The sequence below is a fragment of the Coregonus clupeaformis genome, unplaced genomic scaffold (assembly GCF_020615455.1).
Source record: "Coregonus clupeaformis isolate EN_2021a unplaced genomic scaffold, ASM2061545v1 scaf0407, whole genome shotgun sequence".
In the NCBI taxonomy this organism is placed as follows: domain Eukaryota; kingdom Metazoa; phylum Chordata; class Actinopteri; order Salmoniformes; family Salmonidae; genus Coregonus; species Coregonus clupeaformis.
Genome location: NW_025533862.1, coordinates 280474 through 307193, shown reverse-complemented (window position 1 = coordinate 307193; position 26720 = coordinate 280474). Strand labels below are relative to the sequence as shown.

Here is a 26720-nt window from a genome sequence, read left to right as displayed (position 1 = left end):
ACTCCAAGGCAGAAGCACTGCAATGACTATTGTCGCCAGGAAATGTCCCACCCTCACAGGAGTCTTCTGAGCCTGTGTAGGGACCTGATTAGCATTTGGTATTTAATTATTTTACAGAAAAGCAGGTTGATTTTGTTTAGTTAAAACCATTTTTTGATAGTTTGTATGATATGTTATTTATTTTTGGGAACCTTATTATCCACCCGCACAGTATGTGGCAGAATGCACATCCAATTGTGAGGAATGCCATTATACCATAGAAGAAGAAAAAAACAAAACCGCAGTGTTGTCAACTATTTTGCAAGGAAAGTAGCATTTGGTTGCTCCATTTGTCATGAAAGCTAACCATCATACTCGCATGAGTTGAATGTTTGAAGAACAAAAAGGAACCGATTTTTATAATTAAACAGTACATAACAGTAAGGTAGGTAACTTTTTTTGTTGTTGAAAAAAGTTGTATTTTGTTTTATTTATGGCTCAGAGAGCTGTGTTATCATTTAACAACAAGGAATCGATGTAATAAATTCACTTCACTCGCTGTATTGAAGAAGCAGGGAGAGAACGGAGGGGCTAGAGCAGAGATAAGTGGGGTAGGGAGCAAGTAATGGTGCACACACACGCAGGAGGAGACTGCAGAGTAACACTGCTGAGCGGGCACACACACGTTAACAAGGAAGTCGCTAAATCAACCAAAAGTCGCTGGGGCAGCCTTAAAAAGTTGCAAAATTTGTCGAAAACTCGCTATATAAGGCAACACTGGAAAATGGTTGAATTGTTGCTCCTTGCATGCGATTGGCTGTAGTCTTGTGGGCGGCACGCAGCCTGGGAGACAGAGCTGTCAGAGGGGTTTCGGTCCAGAGCTTAAATATTGACCACAATCAAAACCGAAAGGCAGTCGGGACTCGGAAGGAGGCAAGATCAGGTGGGACCGTTCTAGCTAATGAGAGGACAGATACACTGTGAATAACAGGCACAACTCCGACATAAAGTGAGTTTTCTCAAAGTTGCCGGTATGTCACGTGTGCTACTTATATCAGTAACAACATAAGCATTACAAAACGTATTTTCGATCAAATAAGCCACACGTCGCAAACAAGTCATTCAATGTATTTGTTTTACCAAATGCGACAATCTCTGACCTTTATACAAAAACTCCTCGCTTGATGAGCGAAAAAAAACTAAGCGCCACCTGCTGGAGAAGACAGATTCTGGACCCAGTTATCCGTCTCGCTTCGCCTTTTCCTCTCTGTCTTAACCCTCCCGTTGTCCTAGGGTCAAAATGACCCGCCACTGTGTTGAACCAACTTTATTTAATTTTTATATTTTTGGGATAATTTGTGAGAAGGAGGCAGTGAGACTTTAAAGAAAGTATCACTGCCTCCTTCTCACAAATGATCCAAAAAATATAAAAATTAAATAAAGTTGGTTCAACACAGTGGCGGGTCATTTTGACCCTAGGACAACGGGAGGGTTAAATGCCTAATGAGCCAGTGGCACAGACCCACAGGAAGTGCGTTTAAATCATCCAATCATCGAGCGCATCCCACCACTTTCATAACCAATCCATGGGTAAGCTTTGTGGAACTGACATTTTCAAATGAAATAATTTTTCTGCGCTAGTGGGTGTTCAGCCAGGGCAGCTGTCGTGCAGAGAAATAATACATGTTTTCTTGCCTTTCATTTCGTAAACGACTAGCTACATATTGCAGAGGCAAGTGAGGTAAGATTTGCATTGCTTGAATGAATGTCCCTAGTTAGATTGGTTTTTCATTATACGTTTAGCTAGCCTGGTAAAGTCGAGCCGCTAGTATACGTTAGCTAGTCATCTACCTAGCTACTGTTGCTAACAAACTAGCTTAGCCTAAGCTAGTTTGTTAGCTAACAGTAGCTAGGTAGATGACTAGCTGTGAAGTGTCAATGTTACAATACACAACTTGCGAGCTAGCCCTACTGTTGTCTAACGTTAATAGGCTACTTAAGTTAATTAGCTAACGTTACGTTTGTTAACAACAGCACATAGTTACCGTTAGCTAAAGTTCTCAACAATGGCACTCTAAAGCAAGCCAGGAAAACAATCGAATTTGCTAATATGGATTATTGTCATCGAACCGTGGTTGGGACAATCTAGAAAAGGGTTTTCTCCCTGTTGGTGCTGTCATCTTCAGGACAGGAATACCGGCTTACTTAACGGAGGAATAAACACACATGTTCGTTGTTGGTGTTTCAACCAGAACGCGGGAATGCCCTTTCTTTATTTTCGCACATGCGCAGTTGTACATCTCTCATAGGGCATAACTGTACCAGTGTAAGAACACAATTTATAACATATTAGTCTATATGTTAACACCCCCACTTGCTCTTATACTGTACAAGTCGTATTCAACCTAACTATCAACACATTTAGCTTACAGTTATACATCTCACAAATGTCAGTTTACATTCCAAACATATAACCCAATAATTTTTCATTTTTGAACTTCGTTACAGGTTTAGTCAAAACATCTGCAACCATGTCTGCCGTTGGACAATATTCAATACTTATTTTGCCATCACTGAGTGCAGATCGAATGAAATGATAACTGATGTCAACATGTTTACATCTCTGACGACATACTGGGTTCTTTGACAGAGCAATTGCACCTTGGTTATCTTCAAAGATTGTTACTGGTGCATATTGGCACTCACTATCCATCTGGCCCAATAACTGTACAAGGTACAAACTTTCTTGTGTAGTAGCAGCCAGTGCCATGTACTCTGCTTCACATGTAGATAAAGCTACTGTTGGCTGCTTCTTAGACCTCCATGAAATAACAGGTCCACATTTAGTTAAACTAAAACAATACCCTGTTATGCTTCGTCTGTCACTTTGATCTGCTGCCCAATCAGCATCACTATATGCTACGAGGTTGAGTTTTTCCACCCCCTTTTTGTAACACAACTCCTGATTCATTGTCCCCTTCAAGTACCTCAACACATGTTTAGCTGTTATCCAGTGTTGCTCTTTTGGTTCTGATAGGTATTGTGACAGCTTGCTGACAATCCAACTGATATCCGGTCTTGTACATGTCATAACATATATCAAGCTGCCTATCACTTCACGATACCTTTTTGAATCAATAGGTTCACCATCACCATCAAAGTTTTGTTTTTGTTCACATGGTGTTGACCTTGTTTTACAGTCTGACATACCAAACCTTTCCAGTATCTTGGTTATGTACCTTGTTTGGTTCATCTTTATTTTCCCTTCACTTTGTGTAAAATCAATGCCTAGGAAATGTCCAAGCCTCCCAAGACCTTTCATCTTAAATGTTTCACTTAACATTTCTTTTACACTTGTGAGTGAGTCACTATCACTAGCAGCGATAATTAGATCATCGACCCAAATTATCAAAATGATCCTTTCTGTTGCAGTTTGTTTGTTATAAACACAGTGATCAGCTGGGTTCTGTGTAAAACGATTTTCACTAAGGTGATCATGCAACATTTTGTTCCAGTTCCTTCCTGACTGTTTCAGGCCGTACAGTGACTTGTTCAGTTTGCAGACTAGTTGCTCACCTGTATCTGACCTGACTTCAAAACCCTCTGGTTGCTCCATGTACACTTCAGTCAATAGGAGCATGTAGATATGCTGTTTTGACATCCATCTGATGTAACTAAGTCATACTGAGCTGCTAGCTGCATCAAACAACTTACTGATGTCATATTTGCAGTTGGAGAAAAAGTCTCCTTATAGTCTATTCCTGCCACTTGACTATACCCCTTTGCAACATATCTTGCCTTGTATGTCTCAGTCTCATCTGAATTGTTTTTGACCGCATAGACCCACCTGCCCCCCACTGCATTTTTACCCTCTGGCAGTGTGGTCAATGTGAATGTATCATTTTCCCTAAGGGAATCCATCTCCTCCTTCATAGCAGTAGCCCAAATCTCTGATTTTGGTGAAATCATTGCTTCTTTGAAGGTTTGTGGTGCATTGCACATTACTCTGTAGCAGTAGTCAACACTAGGTGGTCTCTGGTCATCACACTTCACTTTACACTCATAGTCTTTTAAGTACTGGGGCTTCTTCCTCGCTCTGTCTGGATAGCGTGGACTCTGACTATCTGAAGTCTCGATTTGCACATATTGTGTCTCTTTGGAATTTTGATCTGCCATCTTGGCTTTTGGCATGGGGGATTCAAATCTCTCCCCATGAAGATCATCACTCATTTCCAAATCTGTCTGAGTTTGGCGTTCGACTACACCTTTTGTAACGAACTTGACTAATCTGTTTTTAAGAACTTTTCCAGTGTCTGGGTAGTAGACTAGGTATGCTGGACTATTTTTATCATACCCGACAAAAATACCCTTTTTACATCTTGAGTCCAACTTTTTCTTGTTCTGTCTGTATGCATAGCAAACAGATCCAAATTCTTTCATCTTTGAAAGATCAGGCTTTCTCCCAGTAAACATGTAGTGTGGAGTCTGTCCTACACGCTTATTGTAACACCTATTGCGAATTACTGCAGCAGTCATTACAGCATATGTCCACAATTTCTTTGGTAGGTTGCTTTCAAGTAGCATGCATCTTGCCATTTCAAACAGTGTTCTCCAATTTCTCTCAGCGGTCCCATTTTGATGGGGTGAGTAAGGGGCTGAAGTTTCATGTCTTATGGCATTCTTACTGAGCAGTGACTGGAACTCTTTGGCTGTGTACTCTGTGCCATTATCTGACCTGACACACTTTATTTTTCCTTAAGGGGCCACATCGGCAATAAACTTCTCAGTAGCTTTTACAGTATCACTCTTTGCTTTTAGGAAATACACAAAAACTGCCCCTGAATAATCATCCGTAAATGCTAGAGTATATCTGAACCCATCTTTCGCCTCTGGCTCAATAGGGCCAGCCATATCAGTGTGCACAAGCTCAAGAGCTGCTTTTGCCTTTTCATCAGGCTCTCTGTTTCTGCTCTGAACAAATTTTCCCTGTGTGCAGATTTCACAGTTGAGTGTAGATTTGTCAATCTTACCTGTGATTTTCATTCCCTCTGTCACATTTTCTAACTTTGACACATCCTCAAAATTACAGTGGCCAAGAATTTTGTGCCATGTGTGAATATCATAGCACCCATGACATCATCATCATTTTCATCACTTACAGTGTTAAGATAGTAAAGTCTATCGTACTCCTCGATGTCAAAAGTGGTACCGTTCTTGTGGATGAGCTTGTTACACCCTTGTCGAAAGTTGACTGAAGCTCCTTTGGCTGTCGCTGCTTTAACAGAGAAAATGTCCTGTGGAAACAACGACACGTACAGCGCCTTCGTCAGCGTTGTTTTCACCCGACGACCCGTGTTGTCTCTCAGGTAAACCTCCGCTGCACCTCTCCTCTCTGCGACACCATTCGTTCTTGTTCCGTCAGCCAGCTCCACTGAATGTTTTTCCGGTTTGAAAGTCTCGTCAAACTCCTTAAACTTCCCGATGTCCGTGACTATATGTGACGTTGCTCCCGTATCAACCATCAGCCCTTTTTGTTTCAGTCCAGAAACCTGACAGTCACTTATTCTGAATGCAAATGTGTGGCCTTCAGCATCTGTTGCTTGTTTCACATTGTCTCTTCTTTTTCGTCTGCAATTTGCGTCAGTATGAGTGGAGCTCTTGCAAAAACTACACCACTGTCTCCGTTCTCTGCGCTCTCCAGTAACGGTACATTCCCGGGCCTTGTGCCCTTTCTGGCCACAGTTGAAGCAGGTTATCTCGGTCCCTTTATCTCTTCCTCTTGGCCAGCTAACTTTAATGTTACTTGCCTTCATCACGTTGTCGTCAGTGGAAATGGCGCTAAACTTCTCGGTGCTTTCATAGCTCCTCAACTTGGTTTTGAACTTGCCATAAGTTGTCGGCTCGTCACTCTGCGTTATGTGGATGGCAAACGGCTTAAATGATTCGGGCAAACCTTTCAGAATCATTGCAATCAACAGCCCATCACTTAAAGTCTCTTCAGCATTCCTCAGTGCTGTAATAGCCGTCTCAGCACGAATGATATAATCCGTAACACTTTTGTCAGCAGCTTTCTGAAGAGAAGTTAGCTCAGTGTAGAGGCTAATCACACGTGGCTTCCCTTTACCTGCATAATGTTCCCTCAATATCTTCAACGCTTTTCTCCCATCATCTGCTGCCTCTCTCATTATCAGGGAAATACTTTTATCATCCAAAACCTGTATCAATTCGGCGTAGGCTTCTTCATTTTTCTCTCCGTCTTCTTCATCTTCATCCACGCTCAATATGGTGGCCTTTAGCCCTAGCAAACCCAAGTGCCCCAAAAACTTTGTCTCCCATAACTCGTAGTTTTTTTTCATCTCCGTCGAAACATAATCTATTCCATCGGCTTCCATGTTCCCTCCTGGGCCCATAACCTGTTGGTGCTGTCATCTTCAGGACAGGAATACCGGCTTACTTAACGGAGGAATAAACACACATGTTCATCGTTGGTGTTTCAACCAGAACGCGGGAATGCCCTTTCTTTATTTTCGCACATGCGCAGTTGTACATCTCTCATAGGGCATAACTGTACCAGTGTAAGAACACAATTTATAACATATTAGTCTATGTTAACACTCCCGTTTCTTTTGTTCATTAGACAGCTCTGCAAGCGTTGTAATTAACATTTACATCATTTAGCAGACGCACTTATCCAGACCGACTTACAAATGTCAATACGTTCGTTTCTCACCAAATATGGCGTTTCGCTTAAACTATCTTTATTTACTCTCGTTACGGCAGGTATGTAACGTTACTTCCAAAAAAAGGTCTAAATCAAAATGTACACGCAACCGAAAAAATTGCTATTCGGACCTCCAAATCACTTATTACTGCCACCCACAGGTTGGAAATCTACAACGGTTCAATACATTGGAGGTGCATGGTACGCAGCTATAATTGTCTTTCTCAAACCGAACGTGCTGACCACACAGTGCGCGAGCGTTGCAAAATAAATTTACACGTGATTGGGAGTCCCGTAGGGCAGCGCACAATTGGCCCAGCGTCGTCCGGGTTAGGCCGTCATTGTAAATAAGAATTTGTTCTTAACTGACTTGCCTAGTTAAATAAAGGTTAAGTAAAACATTTAAAATTCAATTATTGCACCCACACTGCTCATGCGCATCAACTTGCATCTGTGTAGCCAGTTGCTAAAATAGAACTTCGTTCTATTTGTGACGCTTGACCCGCTGCAAGTCCCGCCTCTCCCATCTCCTCATTGGTTTTTAGAAGCATATACCCACGTGGGTGATTGAAAGATGAACTGAGCTCCACACTCCAGTCCAGTTGGTGGTGATAATGCACCTTAAAGTTAGTTGCCAACCGCCATATAAAGTCCAAAGAAGAAGCTTGACGGAGGAGAGATTCCTAGAAATGAACTCTGTTTACTCTTTTATCTGTGGATTAATTGTCGGAGTAGAGGACTTAGCATTTCAGGTAAAATAACAACCCCATGTTTATATCCCAGGACAAATTAGCTAGAAACAGTAAGGTAGCTAAATTGCCATAAATGTTTAATGCTTTTCGTCCTGTCCCCAAATTGAATATAGTTGGTTCAGAGTTCATTTTGATATTTCAACCTGCGTTTCCTGGTGTGGATGGACAAAATCAACATGCGAGCGATCTAGTCAGCATGTAATTCGGGGAGGTCTCTTAAAGTTGCTGGCCATCACCAACATGGGTTTGCCCTGCCTACTGACAGCCACCGGGGTCCATTTTTAGTAAGCAGGGCAAACCCGTTTTGGCGATTTTCTGCTATATCATCAAAATAAATAAATCGCAGCACGTTTTTTGACATTCAGCAGTTTTTGCCTGATAAAGTACAATGCCATTGGAAATTAATGTTGAGAGTTCAATTTACTCTGAACATACAGTGCATTCGGAAAGTATTCAGACCCCTTGACTTTTTCCACATTTTGTTACGTTACAGCTTTATTCTAAAGTTGATTAAATTGTTTCCCCCCCCTCATCAATCTACACACAGTACCCCATAATGACAAAGCAAAAGAAAGTTTTTAGAAAATGTTGCAAATGTGTATAAAAAAAAAAAATATATATTGGAAATATCACATTTTACATAAGTGTTGAGACCCTTTACTCAGTACTTTGTTAATGCACATTTGGCAGCGATTACAGACAACTCTTCTTGGGTATGACGCTACATTCTTGGCAGACCTGTATTTGGGGAGTTTCTCCCATTCTTCTCTGCAGGTCCTCTCAAGTTCTGTCAGGTTGGATGGGGAGGGTCGTTGCACAACTATTTTTCAGATCTCTCCAGAGATGTTTGGTTCAAGTCCGGGCTCTGGCTGGGTCACTCAAGGACATTCAGAGACTTGTCCAGAAGCCACTCCTGTGTTGTCTTGGCTGTGTTCTTAGGATCGTTGTCCTGTTGGAAGGCGAACATTCACCCCAGTCTGAGGTCCTGAGCTCTCTGGAGCAGGTTTTCATCAAGGATCTCTCTGTACTTTGCTCCGTTCATCTTTCCCTCGATCCTGACTAGTCTCCCAGTCCGTGCCGCTGAAAAGCATGCATCACAATTGATCTTGTTAACTTTCGCTTGTAAATGTCCACACTCACAGAAAATGACATTCGATAGCTACTAGCTATGCTTGTATAACGTTATGAGCTGGGTTTGCCGGTCTTTGCAATTAGTTTGTTTGGAGGTAATAGAGGCTTTTCTTGCGTTTTTAGTGCCCCCTTGTGTGATATGCTGCTAATACTGTAAATCCTAGGATGCGTGAAGGACGATATGACGATATGAAAATCTGGATACCGCCCAAGCCTACTTTAAACATTAATTTCCAATGGCAATGTACTTAATTGGTTAACTGCTGAATGACTCCAAAAACGTGATTTGATTTTGATGACATACTAGAAATCCTCAACTGGTTTGCCCTGCGTACAACTGTTGGCCAGTGTTGGAATCTGGCTAGTTTTTGTCAAACGACAAAGTGCATGCAGACAAGTCTGATACGTCTTCATACTAGCAAGGTCAGAGAACTGAATATTTCTAGCTAATGTTAGCTAACTATTCTAGCTAAGACCCTCACAATTCTTTTTGTTGTTGTTGTTGCAATGAATATGTGCCAGTGTTTTCTCCTTTCAACAGTATCTAGCTTGGCTATATCGTTTTGAAGTGAATCCACACAAATCATCATGGGAGATGACAGTGACTGGATGAAGTTACCAGTCGATCAGAAATGTGAACATAAGGTGATTCTCATTTGTTATACTTTGGCTCCTGTAGGGTCCCTTTTTGTGATGCAGGTTGAAGGGTAGAATTCAGTTGGTTGTGGGTAAAACACCATAAAAGCAAATTAACAACATTAGCTATATAGCTAACGTTACTCTAGCACTGTTCCGCTTTTAACCCCTTCATTGTCCCTCCTTGCTGTCCCAGGTATGGAAGTCCAGGCTGAATGGGTATGAGGAGGCCCTGAAGCTCTTCCAGAGGATTGACGATAAGAGTCCAGAATGGGCCAAGTACCAGGGAATCATCAAGAAGTTTGTGACTGACTCAAACGCAGTGGCCCAGCTCAAAGGACTGGAGGCTGCTCTGGCTTATGTAGAGAATGCACACGTGGCTTCTAGGTAAGGGGATGAAAAAATATATAACAGTTAGACATGGGCTGAATACTAAATATTGTGTAGGACTAGATTATTATGAATTAATAAAATAGAAATATCAAAACTCCACTTTCAACAACTCCAAAGAAATGACCTGTCTATGGTGCGGGAACCGCTGACTCGCTGCCTTTTTTCTATTATAAAGACATCTGCTGGTAACTCTAACTGTTTAGGACAGCTCATGAGGTCTCCTAAATATCTGTCGACTAGGACTGCTATGACTAAAGAGGCTTCATGCATAGCTTTTATTTTTACAAATAAGAGTAGGAGTAAAATTGACAAATGTTCTACTGTGAGACGCTTTGTGGATACGGCCCCGGGAGTTTCTTCTGACCAACTAGACCTATGGCCTGGATTATTTCCTTCTGGTCATATGGTCAGGTAGAACTCCTGGATCCTAGTCCTTGCAAAAGAGAATTGATTCTTAATCCCACCTGTTTGAATGAACATTAGATTAGCTATTCTTGTTGTATAACCTACTATCTGTTGTTGCTCTGCAGGACGGTGGGTGAGGTGGTGTCAGGTGTGGTGTGTAAGGTATTCAACCAGCCTAAGGCGCGGGCCAAAGAGCTGGGCTCAGACATCTGCCTCATGTACATAGAGATTGAGAAAGGCGACACTGTACAGGAGGAGCTCATTAAAGGATTAGAGAACAAGAACCCGAAAATAGTCGTTGCTTGTGTGGAGACCATACGCAGAGCACTCTGGTGAGACAGAGCTGGAGCAGTAGAGAAGGAAGTGTCCTTCTCCCTTATCCTAGATAAGTACTAAATACTGGTACTTTTAAATACTGTTAATGATTGCGAAGATGTGACATGTTGGGTCTTTTACCAAAGACAACACACACATGCCCAATTTTGGGATTAAGACCTGCTCATGTCTTGCATGTACAACCTGCTTTGATTTAAGTGTAACTCAAAACAAAAATGAAACTTAATTAATATGCTTATCTGCCTCCCCAGTGAATTTGGATCCAAGACTGTGACCCTAAAGCCCATAGTTAAAGTGTTGCCAAAGCTCTTTGAGTCCAGAGAAAAGGCAGTCCGAGATGAGGCCAAACTGCTGGCTGTGGAGGTCTACAGGTGGATCAGGGACTCACTAAGACCTCCTCTTCAAAACATAAACTCTGTACAGGTGAGGGTTAAGGGTCGATCCAAAACATGGTATTTCATCATTACCTGAATGCGAAGAGTGGACCAGCGTTGTCGCTGTATATTGGAAAGTCTTCTAAGATGTCTTTGAACAGTATTTTGGATAGAATCTCTCAGGACATCTTTGCTGTAGGGCAGGGTTTCCCAAACTCAGTCCTGGGGCCCCTCCTGGGTGCATGTTTTGGTGTTTGCCCTAGCACTACACAGCTAATTCAAATAATCAAAGCTTGATGGAGAGTTGGTTATTTGAATCAGCTGTGTAGTGCTAGTGCAAAAACCAAAATGTGCACCGGGGGTGTTTAAAGCTGCAATATTTAACTTTGTAGGTGACCCGACCAAATTCACATAGAAATGTTAGTTATAGATCTGTTCTGTGCGCTATTTATGTTTCCCGTTTTAAGTATCGTTTTTGCTTCTTACTTTCGGTATTGTACACCAGCTGAAAATACAATATTTTTGGTTATGGAAAATACATTTCACAGTGTTTAGATGGTGTAAGGATTTTCTACACAATGACTACTTGTTTCAATGACTACTATTTTGAATTTTAGCAACCAGGAAATTGTGATTTTTGCATACTGCACCTTTTAATAAGTTTTCGTCTTGGTTACTCACTATGCTGGGGAATTCAGAATCCTTTCCTGTGAAGGCCCTTTTGCTTTTGACAAACTTGATAATTGTTGTGAGTGGTGTTTTTATACAATAGCCCTTTTTTGTAACTATGTATCTGCAAACAAGCATGCACCACTCTGCCTGTGTTGTATATGTCCCCAGTTGAAGGAGCTGGAGGAGGAGTGGGTGACGGTGCCGTCGTCGGCCCCCAGACAAAGTCGTTTCCTACGCTCCCAGCAGGACCTGAGGGCCAAGTTTGAGGAACAGCAGGCCGAGGCAGGGTCCGACGGAGACTGTGAGGACGTAGCAGACTCTGCTCCTCAGGTCGACCCCTATGAGCTTCTGGACCCAGTGGAGATCCTCTCCAAACTGCCCAAAGACTTCTACGAGAAGATTGTAAGCACCTACCTTACTGAACATGTTGGATGTATTACAAGGTGCCTATGGCCGTTAGAGTTGGGCGGTATCCAGATTTTCATATTGTCATACCGTCCTTCTCTCATCCCGGCATTTACGGTATTATCGGCTTAGTACACAAGGTTTGCGCGGTTATATTTTGTTTGCTGACCCCATAGGCCCGAAGTGCTGACCGTAGTCTAAGATATAGAAGAATGACGACCCTTGCAAATCAAGATGAAGTTCCTGAAAACTAAGAAGAGCCTTTAAGTTGAATATGTCCCCTAGATTATTGACCCCTTTTCCAGACCAGGCTCTAGACTCAAAAGGTTTATTACCGGAAGTAATTTCCAGTTACCACCTACTCACTTCTCAACCTTCCTAAAATTCTCTGTTGTATTAGAAATAATAGGACCAAAATATAGCATGCATTTCTTATTAGATATACCAGAAAATAGCATATCCTGCAATCTAGTAGGTGAAACAAGTTATTTCTCAATAGTTCTCCAAGAGACTGATGTAGACTGATCAAACCATGCTCTAAGTGGGCGTAACTGGAAAGACTGGTGGTAAAAAGGTAATGCAAGGAAGGGCACCATTACACTTCTGTCATTGTAACACCTCAAACCTAATCTTTGGATGTTTGCCATTCCAAAGGTATTTACGTATTCGTTTATCAATCATTCCCCAATAGCCTACTGGTTGAGGGAGTGGGATCATCATGCTCAGGAAACTAAAGCTCTGTCAGGTTGGATGGGGAGCGTCGCTGCACAGCTATTTACAGGTCTCTCCAGAGATGTTTGATCGGGTTCAAGTCCGGGCTCTGGCTGGGCCACTCAAGGACATTCAGAGACTTGTCCCGAAGCCACTCCTGCGTTGTCTTGGCTGTGTGCTTAGGGTTGTTGTCCTGTTGGAAGGTGAACCTTTGCCCCAGTCTGATGTCCTGAGCGCTCTGGAGCAGGTTTTCATCAAGGATCTCTCTGTACTTTGCTCCGTTCATCTTTGCCTCGATCCTGACTAGTCTCCCTGCAGCTGAAAAACATCCCCACAGCATTACACTGCCACCACCGTGCTTCGCGGTAGGGATGGTTCCAGGTTTCCTCCAGACGTGATGCTTGGCATTCAGGCCAAAGAGTTGAATCTTGTTTTCATCAGACCAGAGAATCTTGTTTCTCATGGTCTGAGAGTCTAGGTGCCTTTTGGCAAACTCCAAGCAGGCTGTCATGTGCCTTTTTTACTGAGGAGTGGCTTCCATCTGGCCACTCTACCATAAAGGCCTGATTGGTGGAGTGCTGCAGAGATGGTTGTCCTTCTGGAAGGTTCTCCCATCTCCACAGAGGAGCTCTGTCAGAGTGACCATCGAGTTCTTGGTCAACTCCCTGACCAAGAACCTTCTCCCCCGATTGCTCAGTTTGGCCGGGCGGCCAGCTCTAGGAAGAGTCTTGGTAGATCCAAACTTCTTCCATTTAATAATGATGGCGGCCACTGTGTTCTTGGGGACCTTCAATGCTGCAGAAATTCTTTGGTACCCTTCCCCAGATCTGTGCCTTGACACAATCCTGTCTCGGAGCTCTATGCACAATTCCTTCGACCTCATGGCTTGGTTTTGCTCTGACATGCACTGTCAACTGTGGAACCTTATAGACGGGCGTGTGCCTTTCCAAATCATTCCCAATCAATTGAATTTTCCACAAGTGGACTCCAATCAAGTTGTAGAAACATCTCAAGGATTATCAGTGGAAACAGGATGCACCTGAGCTCAATTTCGTGTCGCATAGCAAAGGATCTGAATACTTACAGTTGAAGTCGGAAGTTTACATACACTTAGGTTGGAGTCATTAACTCGTTTTTCAACCACTCCACAACTTTCTTGTAAAGAAACTATGGTTTTGGCAAGTTGGTTAGGACATCTACTTTGTGCATGACACACATAATTTTTCCAACAATTGTTTACAGACAGATTATTTCACTTATAATTCACTGTATCACAATTCCAGTGGGTCAGAAGTGTACATAAACTAAGTTGACTGTGCCTTTTTTAAACAGCTTGGAAAATTCCAGAAAATGATGTCATGGCTTTAGAAGCTTCTGATAGGCTAATTGACATTATTTGAATCAATTGGAGGTGTACCTGTGGATGTATTTCATGGCCTACCTTCAAACTCAGTGCCTCTTTGCTTGACATCATGGGAAAATCAAAAGATTTCCAGACCTCAGAAAAATTATTGTAGACCTCCACAAGTCTGGTTCATCCTTTGGAGCAATTTCCAAACGCCTGAAAGTACAATGTTCATCTGTACAAACAATAGTATGCAAGTATAAACACCATGGGACCACGCAGCAGTCATACCGCTCGGGAAGGAGACGCGTTCTGTCAAAGTGCAAATCAATCCCAGAACAACAGCAAAGGAACCTGTGAAGATGGTAGAGGAAACGGGTACAAAAGTATCTATATCCACAGTAAAACAAGTCTTATATCGACAACCTGAAAGGCCGCTCAGCAAGAAAGAAGCCACTGCTCCAAATCAGCCATAAAAAAGCCAGACTACGGTTTGCAACTGCACATGGGGACAAAGATTGTACTTTTTGGAGAAATGTCCTCTGGTCTGATGAAACAAAAATAGAACTGTTTGGCCATAATGACCATTTATGTTTGGAGAAAAAAGGGGGAGCATGCAAGCTGAAGAACACCATCCCAACCATGAAGCATGGGGGTGGCAGTATCATGCTTTGGGGGTACTTTGCTGCAGGAGGGACTGGTGCACTTCACAAAATAGATGGCATCATGAGGAAGGAAAATTATGTGGATATATTTAAGCAATCTAAGACATCAGTCAGGAAGTTAAAGCTTGGTCACAAATGGGTCTTCCAAATGGACAATGACCCCAAGCATACTTCCAAAGTTATGGCAAAATGGCTTAAGGACAACAAAGTCAAGGTATTGGAGTGGCCATCAAAAAGCCTAGACCTAAATCCTATAGAACATTTGTGGGCAGAACTGAAAAAGCGTGTGCGAGCAAGGAGGCCTACAAACCTGACTCAGTTACACCAGCTCTGTCAGGAGGAATGGGCCAAAATTCACCCAACTTATTGTGGGACGCTTGTGGAAGGCTACGCAATACGTTTGACCCAAGTTAAACAATTTAAAGGCAATGCTACCAAATACTAATTGAGTGTATGTAAACTTCTGACCCACTGGGAATGTGATGAGAAATAAAAGCTGAAATAAATCATTCTCTCTGCTATTATTCTGACATTTTCACATTCTTAAAATAAAGTGGTGATCCTAACTAACCTAAGACAGGGAACTTTTACTAGGATCAAATGTCAGGAATTGTGTAAAACTGAGTTTAAATTTATTTGGCTAAGGTGTATGTAAACTTCCGACTTCAACTGTATGCATTTCTGTTTTTTTATTTTTAATAAATATGTAAACATTTCTAAAAGCCGGTTTTGACTTTGTCATTGTGGGGTACTGTGTGTAGATTGCTGAAGATGTTTTTTTATTTAATCAATTTTAGAATAAGGCTGTAACGTAACAAAATGTTGAAAAAGTCAAGGGTTCTGAATACTTTCCGAAGGCACTGAATACAGGAGGAAAATATCTGCGTATGGCGCAGTGGTCTAAGGCACTAGCAGTGCTAACTGTGCCACTAGAGATCCTGTTTCGAATCCAGGCTCTGTCGCGACCGGGAGGCACATGGGCGGCGCACAATTGGCCCAGCGTCGTCCAGGGTAGGGGAGGGAATGGCCGGCAGGGATGTAGCTCAGTTGATAGAGCATGGCGTTTGCAATGCCAGGGTTGTGGGTTCGATTCCCACGGGGGGCCAGTATAAAAAAAATATGTATTCACTAACTGTAAGTCGCTCTGGATAAGAGCGTCTGCTAAATGACTAAAATGTAATGTAATGTAAAATGTAGTGGCAGGTGGTGGTAAATTGCGTCACTGTCATTGCACCACACTTCACCAGAGGGAGTTAGAGCGCTGATCTATCGGTAGTCTAAACTGTGGCACAAGTTGACTGTCTTTTCGTAAATTAATGGAATTGTTTTTTGTCCTTGAGTCTCTCTTCTCTGGCACTAGAGTCCTGCATCAGGCAAAACATATATACACTGCTCAAAAAAATAAAGGGATCACTTAAACAACAGAATGTAACTCCAAGTCAATCACACTTCTGTGAAATCAAACTGTCCACTTAGGAAGCAACACTGATTGACAATAAATTGCACATGCTGTTGTGCAAATGGAATAGACAACAGGTGGAAATTATAGGCAATTAGCAAGACACCCCCCAATAAAGGACTGGTTTTGCAGGTGGTGACCACAGACCACTTCTCAGTTCCTATGCTTCCTGGCTGATGTTTTGGTCACTTTTGAATGCTGGCAGTGCTTTCATTCTAGTGGTAGCATGAGACGGAGTCTACAACCCACACAAGTGGCTCAGGTAGTGCAGCTCATCCAGGATGGCACATCAATTCGAGCTGTGGCAAGAAGGTTTGCTGTGTCTGTCAGCGTAGTGTCCAGAGCATGGAGGTGCTACCAGGAGACAGGCCAGTACATCAGGAGACGTGGAGGAGGCCGTAGGAGGGCAACAACCCAGCAGCAGGACTGCTACCTCCGCCTTTGTGCAAGGAGGAGCAGGAGGAGCACTGCCAGAGCACTGCAAAATGACCTCCAGCAGGCCACAAATGTGCATGTGTCTGCTCAAACGGTCAGAAACAGACTCCATGAGGGTGGTATGAGGGCCCGACGTCCACAGGTGGGGGTTGTACTTAAAGCCCAACACCGTGCAGGACGTTTGGCATTTGCCAGAGAACACCAAGATTGGCAAATTCGCCACTGGCGCCCTGTGCTCTTCACAGATGAAAGCAGGTTCACACTGAGCACATGTGACAGACGTGACAGAGTCTGGAGAAGCCGTGGAGAACGTTCTGCTGCCTGCAACATCCTCCAGCATGACCGGTTTGGCGGTGGGTCAGTCATGGTGTGGGGTGGCATTTCTTTGGGGTCCGCACAGCCCTCCATGTGCTCGCCAGAGGTAGCCTGACTGCCATTAGGTACCGAGATGAGATCCTCAGAACCCTTGTGAGACCATATGCTGGTGCGGTTGGCCCTGAGTTCCTCCTAATGCAAGACAATGCTAGACCTTATGTGGCTGGAGTGTGTCAGCAGTTCCTGCAAGAGGAAGGCATTGATGCTATGGCCCGCCCGTTCCCCAGACCTGATTCCAATTGAGCACATCTGGGACATCATGTCTCGCTCCATCCACCAACCCCCCGTTGCACCACAGACTGTCCAGGAGTTGGCGGATGCTTTAGTCCAGGTCTGGGAGGAGATCCCTCAGGAGACCATCCGCCACCTCATCAGGAGCATGCCCAGGCGTTGTAGGGAGGTCATACAGGCACGTGGAGGCCACACACACTACTGAGCCTCATTTTGACGACATTACATCAAAGTTGGATCAGCCTGTAGTGTGGTTTTCCACTTTAATTTTGAGGGTGACTCCAAATCCAGACCTCCATGGGTTGATACATTTGATTTCCATTGATAATTTTTGTGTGATTTTGTTGTCAGCACATTCAACTATGTAAAGAAAATAGTATTTAATAAGATTATTTCATTCATTCAGATCTAGGATGTGTTATTTTAGTGTTCCCTTAATTTTTTTGAGCAGTGTATGTAGCTGGCGGTGGTCCTGGAGTTGAGAGAGAACTTGGGTAAATACAATGGGGGAATTAAAGCTAACATGTGGACTGATGATTTTTGAAAAATAGGCACGTGGGCTTTTGGTTTCTCTCCCTCTAAAAACATAAATCATTCTAAATAACAAACTGGCTTAATTTACCACAGTGTGAAAGACTGATAGCCCCTCTATATAAAGTGAGTTTCTGAAGCACGGAGTCCTTCTTTGCTGATGTGAAGAAGAAACGTAATGAAAGAATCCAGCGAGGATTTGTCAGCATAAAGCTGAGTGACTCACTCATGGTGATATTAGAGGAAGATTTAATCATTATAGGAGAAGAAATTACATTCTGCCTTAGATGTTGTGCTGAAGGCTCTAGCGACAAAATGAAAAACTTTGGGGATAGGCAGTCTCCTTGTCTACATCCCCGAAAAATAGGGAATGGACTTGAGTGTATGCCATTTAGTAAAAACCATAGCAACAGGGTTAGCATATAACAGAGACCATATCGCTAAAATTATTTCCCAAACCAAATTAATCCAAGACCACAAGTACTGCCATTCAAGCCTGTCAAAATCCTTCTCGGCATCTAGAGACAGCACACTGTCCAGCTGTTTTGTTTCATGTACACTACCGTTCAGAAGTTTAGGGTCACTTAGAAATGTCCTTGTTTTTGAAAGTAAAGCAATTTTTTTGTCCATTTTAAAATTACATCAAATTGATCAGAAATACAGTGTAGACATTGTTAATGTTGTAAATGTATATTGTAGCTGGAAACGGCAGATTTTTTATGGAATATCTACGTAGGCGTACAGAGGCCCATTATCAGCAACCATCAGTCCTGTGTTCCAATGGCATGTTGTGTTTGCTAATCCAATTGTATCATTTTAAAAGGCTAATTGATCATAAGAAAACCCTTTTTCAATTATGTTAGCACAGCTGAAAACTGTTGTGCTGATTAGAAGCAATAAAACAGCCCTTCTTGAGACGAGTTGAGTATCTGGAGCATCAGCAATTGTGGGTTCAATTACAGGATCAAAATGGCCAGAAACCAAAAACTTTCTTCTGAAACTCGTCAGTCTGTTCTTGTTCTGAGAAATGAAGGCTATTCCGTGCGAGAAATTGCCAAGAAACTGAAAATCTCATACAACGCTGTGTACTACTCCCTTCACAGAACAGCGCAAACTGGCTCTAACCAGAATAGAAAGGAGTGGGAGTACCCCCCCCCCCCCTGTTTCTGAGAAGCGTGACATCCACACAACCCAGCTCTATAGGTCTCCAGAACTCGGCCCTATCCCTCCTAAATAAAATCTATTCCCATCAGGTTATCCAAAACAAAAAAAGTAGAAAGTAGAAAAATTAAAGGTGATATAACCAAGAGAAATTACACTTGTGAAGCTGTGCAGCCAGACTTGAAAACACAACCTGGCTACAGTGGTTTAGGGAAATAGGGACACAATGTAGTGATTTTTAAGGTTAATCACCCCAAAAGCTAGCAACATCAACCCGTACTGATCACGTTCCAACTTCAACATACCTCCATTTTAAATATCGTTGAAACATTAGGTATTCCGATTGCTGCAAATCCATGCGTTCAAACAGTGATAACATTACCATATTTGTTGCTTACTGCATAAATGTTTACTAAACAGTACATTCTAAATAATATGTAGTAGTACACAGTATGTAATTTAGTTGTAGTAAACAAGACATTTCGGACACTGCCTGTCTTCATAAAATCTAATCTTTCCTGCTAAGATAAGAGCTTACACAATAAACTAAAGCTATAGAGCCGATACTCTATTTGTCATTGTTGTGTATTGGGCCTGTGGCTGAGCCTCCCTCTCTCTGTCACTGCAGGAGGCAAAGAAATGGCAGGAGAGGAAAGAGGCCCTGGAAGCCTTGGAGAAGTTGGCTAAACACCCCAAACTGGATAATGGAGACTATGGAGATGTGGTTCGAGCACTCAAAAGGGTAGGCAACTCTTTGGTTAACTCTGAGTGAGTGAAGTTACAGTATGTGTACAGTGCACTGAATAGCCACTTAAACTCTGTTTGCCTATTGTAGGTCATTGGTAAAGACACAAATGTCATGCTGGTGTCTCTAGCTGCAAAATGCCTGGCTGGATTGGCCTCTGGTCTCCGGAAGAAGTTTGGGACGTATGCCGGCCAGGTAAGTTCTCCCTTTAGACAGTGACTGAGAAACTAGAGATACTTAAGATTATTGCTTTATTGTGCAAGACTCTTCTACAATGGAAACTGTTTGCTAATCTCCAATTTTGACTGATTTGGTTATTTAAAATGTTTATTTTCCTCAAGGTGGTGCCAACTATTTTGGACAAATTTAAGGAGAAGAAACCTGCTGTGGTCCAGTCCCTGCAAGAGGCCATCAATGCAGTCTTCCTGACAGTGAGTAGGCCAATTTTATTCCCACTGATGATCCTTTTGGCTCATAGCTTGCAATGCACTTTAAATCTGTGTCAATGCTGTGTGAGCCTGTGTTATTGGAGAAACTGCACCAGTATCTCTTTGGCCGTGGATCTCAACACAATGTGTAATTTACTGTTATAAGGTGAAATATCTGTTTATTTAGCAGATCTCTCCAGTCCTTTGTATAGGCCTTGTGCTAATCAATAGTTCCTGTTTCCTTTCTATAGTTGCCATTTGAGAAGCAGATGTATGCTAGTCTAGATGGTCAATGCATGTGATTCTCTGTGGGCATGTACACCTATTACTGCATTTCCTTCACTTAGAATTTACTACAGCTTTTTAATGTGGATAGATGTTTATTTAGTCAAATGTAATTCAAGACTCCATTAGAGGAGCAAATCCACCCTTGATTGATGGACAGTGGTAAGAGTGAAGATATTTGCTTTTTGCATGGGTCTGAAGTTGGCCAAGGGTAATTTGTGTGATTTCCAAGATGACAAACAAGCCAGCATATCTTTCATATCACTTTATCCACAACAAATTGTTGAATGGTAACAACAACAAAAAAGTAAAATAGAAAAACAGGGTAATGGCCTAGTTTGTTCTCCCCCCCAGACCACTCTCCAGAACCTGAGCGAGGACATGCTGGCCGTGATGGACAACAAGAACCCGTCCATCAAGCAGCAGGCCTCTCTGTTCCTGGCCAGGAGTATCCGTCTCTCGACCCCCTCCACCCTGCCCAAGAGCCTGCTCAAACCCCTCTGTGTTGCCCTGATCAAGGTTGGTCTGATCTCAACCATCCTATAGGCTTCTAACTGTACATGTCCACTGGGGGAAAATATTATGTAAACACGCAATGATCAGAGTTAAACATGACAAATGTTCACAAAATAAAGGAATATTGAGGTTATTGGTCGGTCGGGTGAAGTATTATACACCCAGTGGGGAAAATAAGTATTTAGTCAGCCACCAATTGTGCAAGTTCTCCCACATAAAAAGATGAGAGAGGCCTGTAATTTTCATCATAGGTACACGTCAACTATGACAGACAAATTGAGAGAAAAAAATCCAGAAAATCACATTGTAGGATTTTTTATGAATTTATTTGCAAATTATGGTGGAAAATAAGCATTTGGTCACCTACAAACAAGCAAGATTTCTGGCTCTCACAGACCTGTAACTTCTTCTTTAAGAGGCTCCTCTGTCCTCCACTCGTTACCTGTATTAATGGCACCTGTTTGAACTTGTTATCAGTATAAAAGACACCTGTCCACAACCTCAAACAGTCACACTCCAAACTCCACTATGGCCAAGACCAAAGAGCTGTCAAAGGACACCAGAAACAAAATTGTAGACCTGCACCAGGCTGGGAAGACTGAATCTGCAATAGGTAAGCAGCTTGGTTTGAAGAAATCAACTGGGAGCAATTATTAGGAAATGGAAGACATACAAGACCACTGATAATCTCCCTCGATCTGGGGCTCCACGCAAGATCTCACCCTGTGGGGTCAAAATGATCACAAGAACGGTGAGCAAAAATCCCAGAACCACACGGGGGGACCTAGTGAATTACCTGCAGAGAGCTGGGACCAAAGTAACAAAGCCTACCATCAGTAACACACTACGCCGCCAGGGACTCAAATCCTGCAGTGCCAGACGTGTCCCCCTGCTTAAGCCAGTACATGTCCAGGCCCGTCTGAAGTTTGCTAGAGTGCATTTGGATGATCCAGAAGGGGATTGGGAGAATGTCATATGGTCAGATGAGAAAACCTTGTGAAGACTTACAGAAAACGTTTGACCTGTGTCATTGCCAACAAAGGGTATATAACAAAGTATTGAGAAACTTTTGTTATTGACCAAATACTTATTTTCCACCATAATTTGCAAATAAATTCATTTTTCCTCATTTTGTCTGTCATAGTTGACGTGTACCTATGATGAAAATTACAGGCCTCTCATCTTTTTAAGTGGGAGAACTTGCACAATTGGTGGCTGACTAAATCCTTTTTTTCCCCACTGTGTGTGTGTGTGTGTGTGTATATGTGTATATATATATATATATATATTTAAAGGTGTGTATATACAAGTTCTAAATTTGCTTTGAGTAGTTTGTGACCCTAGGGTGGCAACGCATACATTCTAAGTGGTTTCAATGGGTCTTTCTACATTCTGATTGTTTTATACTGTTCAATTAAACTTCAACCAAAAATAATTTATTTCTGCATTTCCTGCACTCATTTGAGATGATTTCCACACTGCCACGTAGGACTGCATGATATGGGCAAACAATATAGGCCTTATTTTTACACTTGGGTGAATTGTTGGAATCATGGAAATAGAATGATTATTACTTTGAATTCAGTGTCTGACATGACAATGAATGAAAATGCCATGGAGGAGTTATTGTGACAGGGTACGAACCTAGGTGAGCCTATAATCTTTGGCTACATTCAATGTTTTCTCTTAGCTACTTCATATCGGTAACATATTCATGCTTTGTGTATTCCTCTTTGATTTAGAAGATACTCTTGCACAAACATGCAGATTTAGGTCTACACCATCACTGATATTATCATGCTGTATAGCTAATTACGTTTGCTCTGACTCAGTACGTTTATTAGCTAGCTAGCAATTAGTATTAGTGGCTAACACAATTTAGGTCCGACTTGCTAAGAAAATACATACTAGCTGTTTGCAGATGTAAGAAACACGAACTAATAGTGTAATTATAGAACGCTAGTGGATTTATATTAAGAAGCAAAGTGAATAAAGCATTGTTGTCATCAACATTGTTGCATGTGCTTCATTGACCAGACTGAACACAAGTCTCGTGGTCGAGGAACAACAAATGCGCTCCTTGAGTGACGGGGCGGGGCTAGGTCTGTGTGGAAAGCGGCATGGTGGGAGCGGAGAGAGATGACTCGAGTAGTGAAGTAAACTATAAATATGGACGTTACACACCGCGTATCCCATTTTAACAAACCAAACATTCAAATACCGTTATAGAAGGTAAAGTAAAAACCCAAACCAGTCAGTGCATCAATACTGGTATATCGTAAAATACTTATTTTACACTTATTTCTATAAATCCCCATTTGAATATGGATATGGCTCTGTCTGATTGTATGACATATTGTTGGTTGTTTCTTCTTCATGGCAGCAAGTGAATGACCCTGCCCCAGAGGTGAGAGATGCTGCGTTCGAGGCTCTAGGCACGGCCATGAAGGTGGCGGGAGAGAAGGCTGTTAACCCCTTCCTGGCAGACCTCGACAAACTCAAGCTTGACAAGGTGAGGGTGTGTGTGTGTGTGTGTGTGTGTGTGTGTGTGTGTGTATACACTACCGTTCAAAAGTTTGCGGTCACTTTGACATTTCCTTGTTTTCAAAAGAAAAGCAATTTTGTTGTTTATTTAAAATAACATCAAATTGATCAGAAATACAGTGTAGACATTATTCATGTTGTTAATGTCTTGTAGCTGGAAACGGCAGATTTTTTATGGAATATCTACATAGGCGTACAGAGGCCCATTATCAGCAACCATCAGTCCTGTGTTTCAATGGTACGTTGTGTTTGCTAAACCAAGTTTATCATTTTAAAAGGCTAATTGATCATTAGAAAACCCTTTTGCAATTATGTTAGCACAGCTGAAAACTGTTGTGCTGATTTAAAGAAGCAATAAAACAGGCCTTCTTGAGACGAGTTGAGTATCTGGAGCATCAGCAATTGTGGGTTCGATTACAGGCTCAAAATGGACAGAAACAATAACTTTCTTCTGAAACTCGTCAGTCTATTCTTGTTCTGAGAAATGAAGGCTATTCCATGCGAGAAATTGCCAAGAAAATAAAGATCTCGTACAACGCTGTGTACTACTCCCTTCACAGAACAGCGCAAAATGGCTCTAACCAGAATAGAAAGAGGAGTGGGAGGCCCCGGTGCACAACTGAGCAAGAGGACAAATACATTAGTGTCTAGTTTGAGAAACCGATGCCTCACAGGTCCTCAACTGACAGCTTCATTAAATAGTACCCGCAAAACACCAGTCTCAACGTCAACAGTGAAGAGGCGACACCGGGACAGACGAATCGAAGTTTGAGGTGGTCGGATCACAAAGAAGAACATTTGTGAGATGCAGACTAAATTAAAAGATGCTGGAGGTGGTAATATATATATATGTATGTATGTATGTATGTATGTATGTATGTATGTATGTATGTATGTATGTATGTATGTATGTATGTATGTATGTATGTAATGTATGTATGTAATGTATGTATGTATGTATGTTATGTATGTATGTTATGTATGTATGTTATGTATGTATGTATGTTATGTATGTATGTATGTATGTATGTATGTATGTATGTATGTATGTATGTATGTATGTATGTATGTATGTATGTATGTATGTATGTATGTATGTATGTATGTATGTATGTATGTATGTATGTATGTATGTATGTATGTATGTATGTATGTATGCTGGCTGGCTGGCTGGCTGGCTGGCTGGCTGGCTGGCTGGCTGGCTGGCTGGCTGGCTGGCTGGCTGGCTGGCTGGCTGGCTGGCTGGCTGGCTGGCTGGCTGGCTGGCTGGCTGGCTGGCTGGCTGGCTACGCTGGCTGGCTGGCTGGCTGGCTGGCTGGCTTCTGGCTGCGCTGGCTGGCTGGCTGGCTGGCTGGCTGGCTGGCTGGCTGGCTGGCTGGCTGGCTGGCTGGCTGGCTGGCTGGCTGGCTGGCTGGCTGGCTGGCTGGCTGGCTGGCTGGCTGGCTGGCTGGCTGGCTGGCTGGCTGGCTGGCTGGCTGGCTGGCTGGCTGGCTTTGGCTGGCTGGCTGGCTGGCTGGCTGGCTGGCTGTCGGCTGGCTGGCTGGCTGGCTGGCTGGCTGGCTGGCTGGCTGGCTGGCTGGCTGGCTGGCTGGCTGGCTGGCTGGCTGGCTGGCTGGCTGGCTTGGCTGGCTGGCTGGCTGGCTGGCTGGCTGGCTTTGGCTGGCTGGCTGGCTGGCTGGCTGGCTGGCTGGCTGGCTGGCTGGCTGGCTGGCTGGCTGGCTGGCTGGCTGGCTGGCTGGCTGGCTGGCTGGCTGGCTGGCTGGCTGGCTGGCTGGCTGGCTGGCTGGCTGGCTGGCTGGCTGGCTGGCTGGCTGGCTGGCTGGCTGGCTGGCTGGCTGGCTGGCTGGCTGGCTGGCTGGCTGGCTGGCTGGCTGGCTGGCTGGCTGGCTGGCTGGCTGGCTGGCTGGCTGGCTGGCTGGCTGGCTGGCTGGCTGGCTGGCTGGCTGGCTGGCTGGCTGGCTGGCTGGCTGGCTGGCTGGCTGGCTGGCTGGCTGGCTGGCTGGCTGGCTGGCTGGCTGGCTGGCTGGCTGGCTGGCTGGCTGGCTGGCTGGCTGGCTGGCTGGCTGGCTGGCTGGCTGGCTGGCTGGCTGGCTGGCTGGCTGGCTGGCTGGCTACTTGGCTGGCTGGCTGGCTGGCTGGCTGGCTGCTTCTGGCTGGCTGGCTGGCTGGCTGGCTGGCTGGCTGGCTGGCCTGGCTGGCTGGCTGGCTGGCTGGCTTTGGCTGGCTGGCTGGCTGGCTGGCTGGCTGGCTGGCTGGCTGGCTGGCTGGCTGGCTGGCTGGCTGGCTGGCTGGCTGGCTGGCTGGCTGGCTGGCTGGCTGGCTGGCTGGCTGGCTGGCTGGCTGGCTCTAGTAAAAATGAAGACACCACTGCACATTTTTCTTCAATCACCATCTCTACATGTATGACTTCCATTCCAGTGTCTGTTGAATTCCAACACAGGCACACCTCATTCTACTGAATTAGGTACTGATTAGGTGATCACCTGAACCAAATGTTATTTAACGAGGAAAAGTATAAAAACCACTGCTGTGGTCATCACTGTCCTCTTGCAATAGGACCAGCTGGATGGCAAAACAGTGCTAATAGTACCTCAAATGGAATATTAATCAAAAAATAACTATTGACCATGCCAAAAGGGTTGAAAAGGAAAGTTTTGAGGTAGGAAAAGAAGGGTTCAATTCTGTCTTTACTGGCAGAGAGATACAGTGAGCGTCAGGTTGCTTCCATCCTTAAAATGTCAAAGACGGCGGTTCATAAGAACAAGGTCAAGCAGCAGACATTGGGGACAACAAAGCTACAGACCGGCAGAGGGCGAAAACGACTCTACTGACCGGGATGACCGCCAACTCATTCGAATGTCACTCAACAACCGTAGGATGACATCGAGTGACCTACAAAAAGAATGGCAAACGGCAGCTGGGATGAAGTGTATGGCGAGGACGGCTCGAAACAGGCTCCTAGGGGCAGGGCTGAAGTCGTGCAAAGCTAGAAAAAAGCCCTTCATCAATGAGAAGCAAAGAAGACCCAGGCTGAGGTTTGCAAAAGACCATAAGGATTGGACCGTAGAGGACTGGAGTAAGGTCATCTTCTCTGAGGAGTCCAATTTTCAGCTTTGCCTAACACCTGGTAGTCTAATGGTTAGACGGAGACCTGGAGTGGCCTACAAGCCACAGTGTCTCGCACCCACTTGAGATTTGGTGGAGGATCGATGATCTGGGGGTCCTTCAGCAATGCTGGAATCAGGCAGATTCGTATTTGTGAAGGATGCATGAATCAAGCCACGTACAAGGTTGTCCTGGACGAAAACGTGCTTCCTTTTGCTCTGACATTGTTCTCCAACTCTGAGGATTGTTTTTTCCAGCAGGACAATGCGCCATGCCACACAGCCAGGTCAATTGAGGTGTGGATGGAGGACCACCAGATCAAGACCCTGTCATGGCCAGCCCAATCTCCAGACCTGAACCCCATTGTAAACTTCTGGAAT

General features: G+C 43.7%; 1 protein-coding gene across 2 annotated transcripts in view; it reads left to right on the top strand.

Annotated features, from left to right (window-relative positions):
- Positions 1-350: 350 nt before the first annotated feature.
- Positions 351-26720, top strand: part of LOC121582245 (cytoskeleton-associated protein 5-like) — a 100644-nt gene continuing 74274 nt past the window's right edge. Inside the window, exons 1-11 of one of the 2 annotated variants that reach the window (XM_041897921.2) lie at positions 351-424; positions 9125-9228; positions 9416-9606; positions 10143-10349; positions 10605-10776; positions 11568-11801; positions 19346-19459; positions 19553-19657; positions 19804-19893; positions 20530-20694; positions 23075-23203. In XM_041897921.2, the coding sequence (XP_041753855.1) occupies positions 9172-9228; positions 9416-9606; positions 10143-10349; positions 10605-10776; positions 11568-11801; positions 19346-19459; positions 19553-19657; positions 19804-19893; positions 20530-20694; positions 23075-23203 (1464 nt within the window). In that variant the 5' untranslated portion in view covers positions 351-424; positions 9125-9171. Of the gene's footprint in view, positions 425-1612; positions 1721-9124; positions 9229-9415; positions 9607-10142; positions 10350-10604; positions 10777-11567; positions 11802-19345; positions 19460-19552; positions 19658-19803; positions 19894-20529; positions 20695-23074; positions 23204-26720 lie in introns of those variants that run through there. The other variant, XM_041897920.1, reaches the window with a different exon arrangement.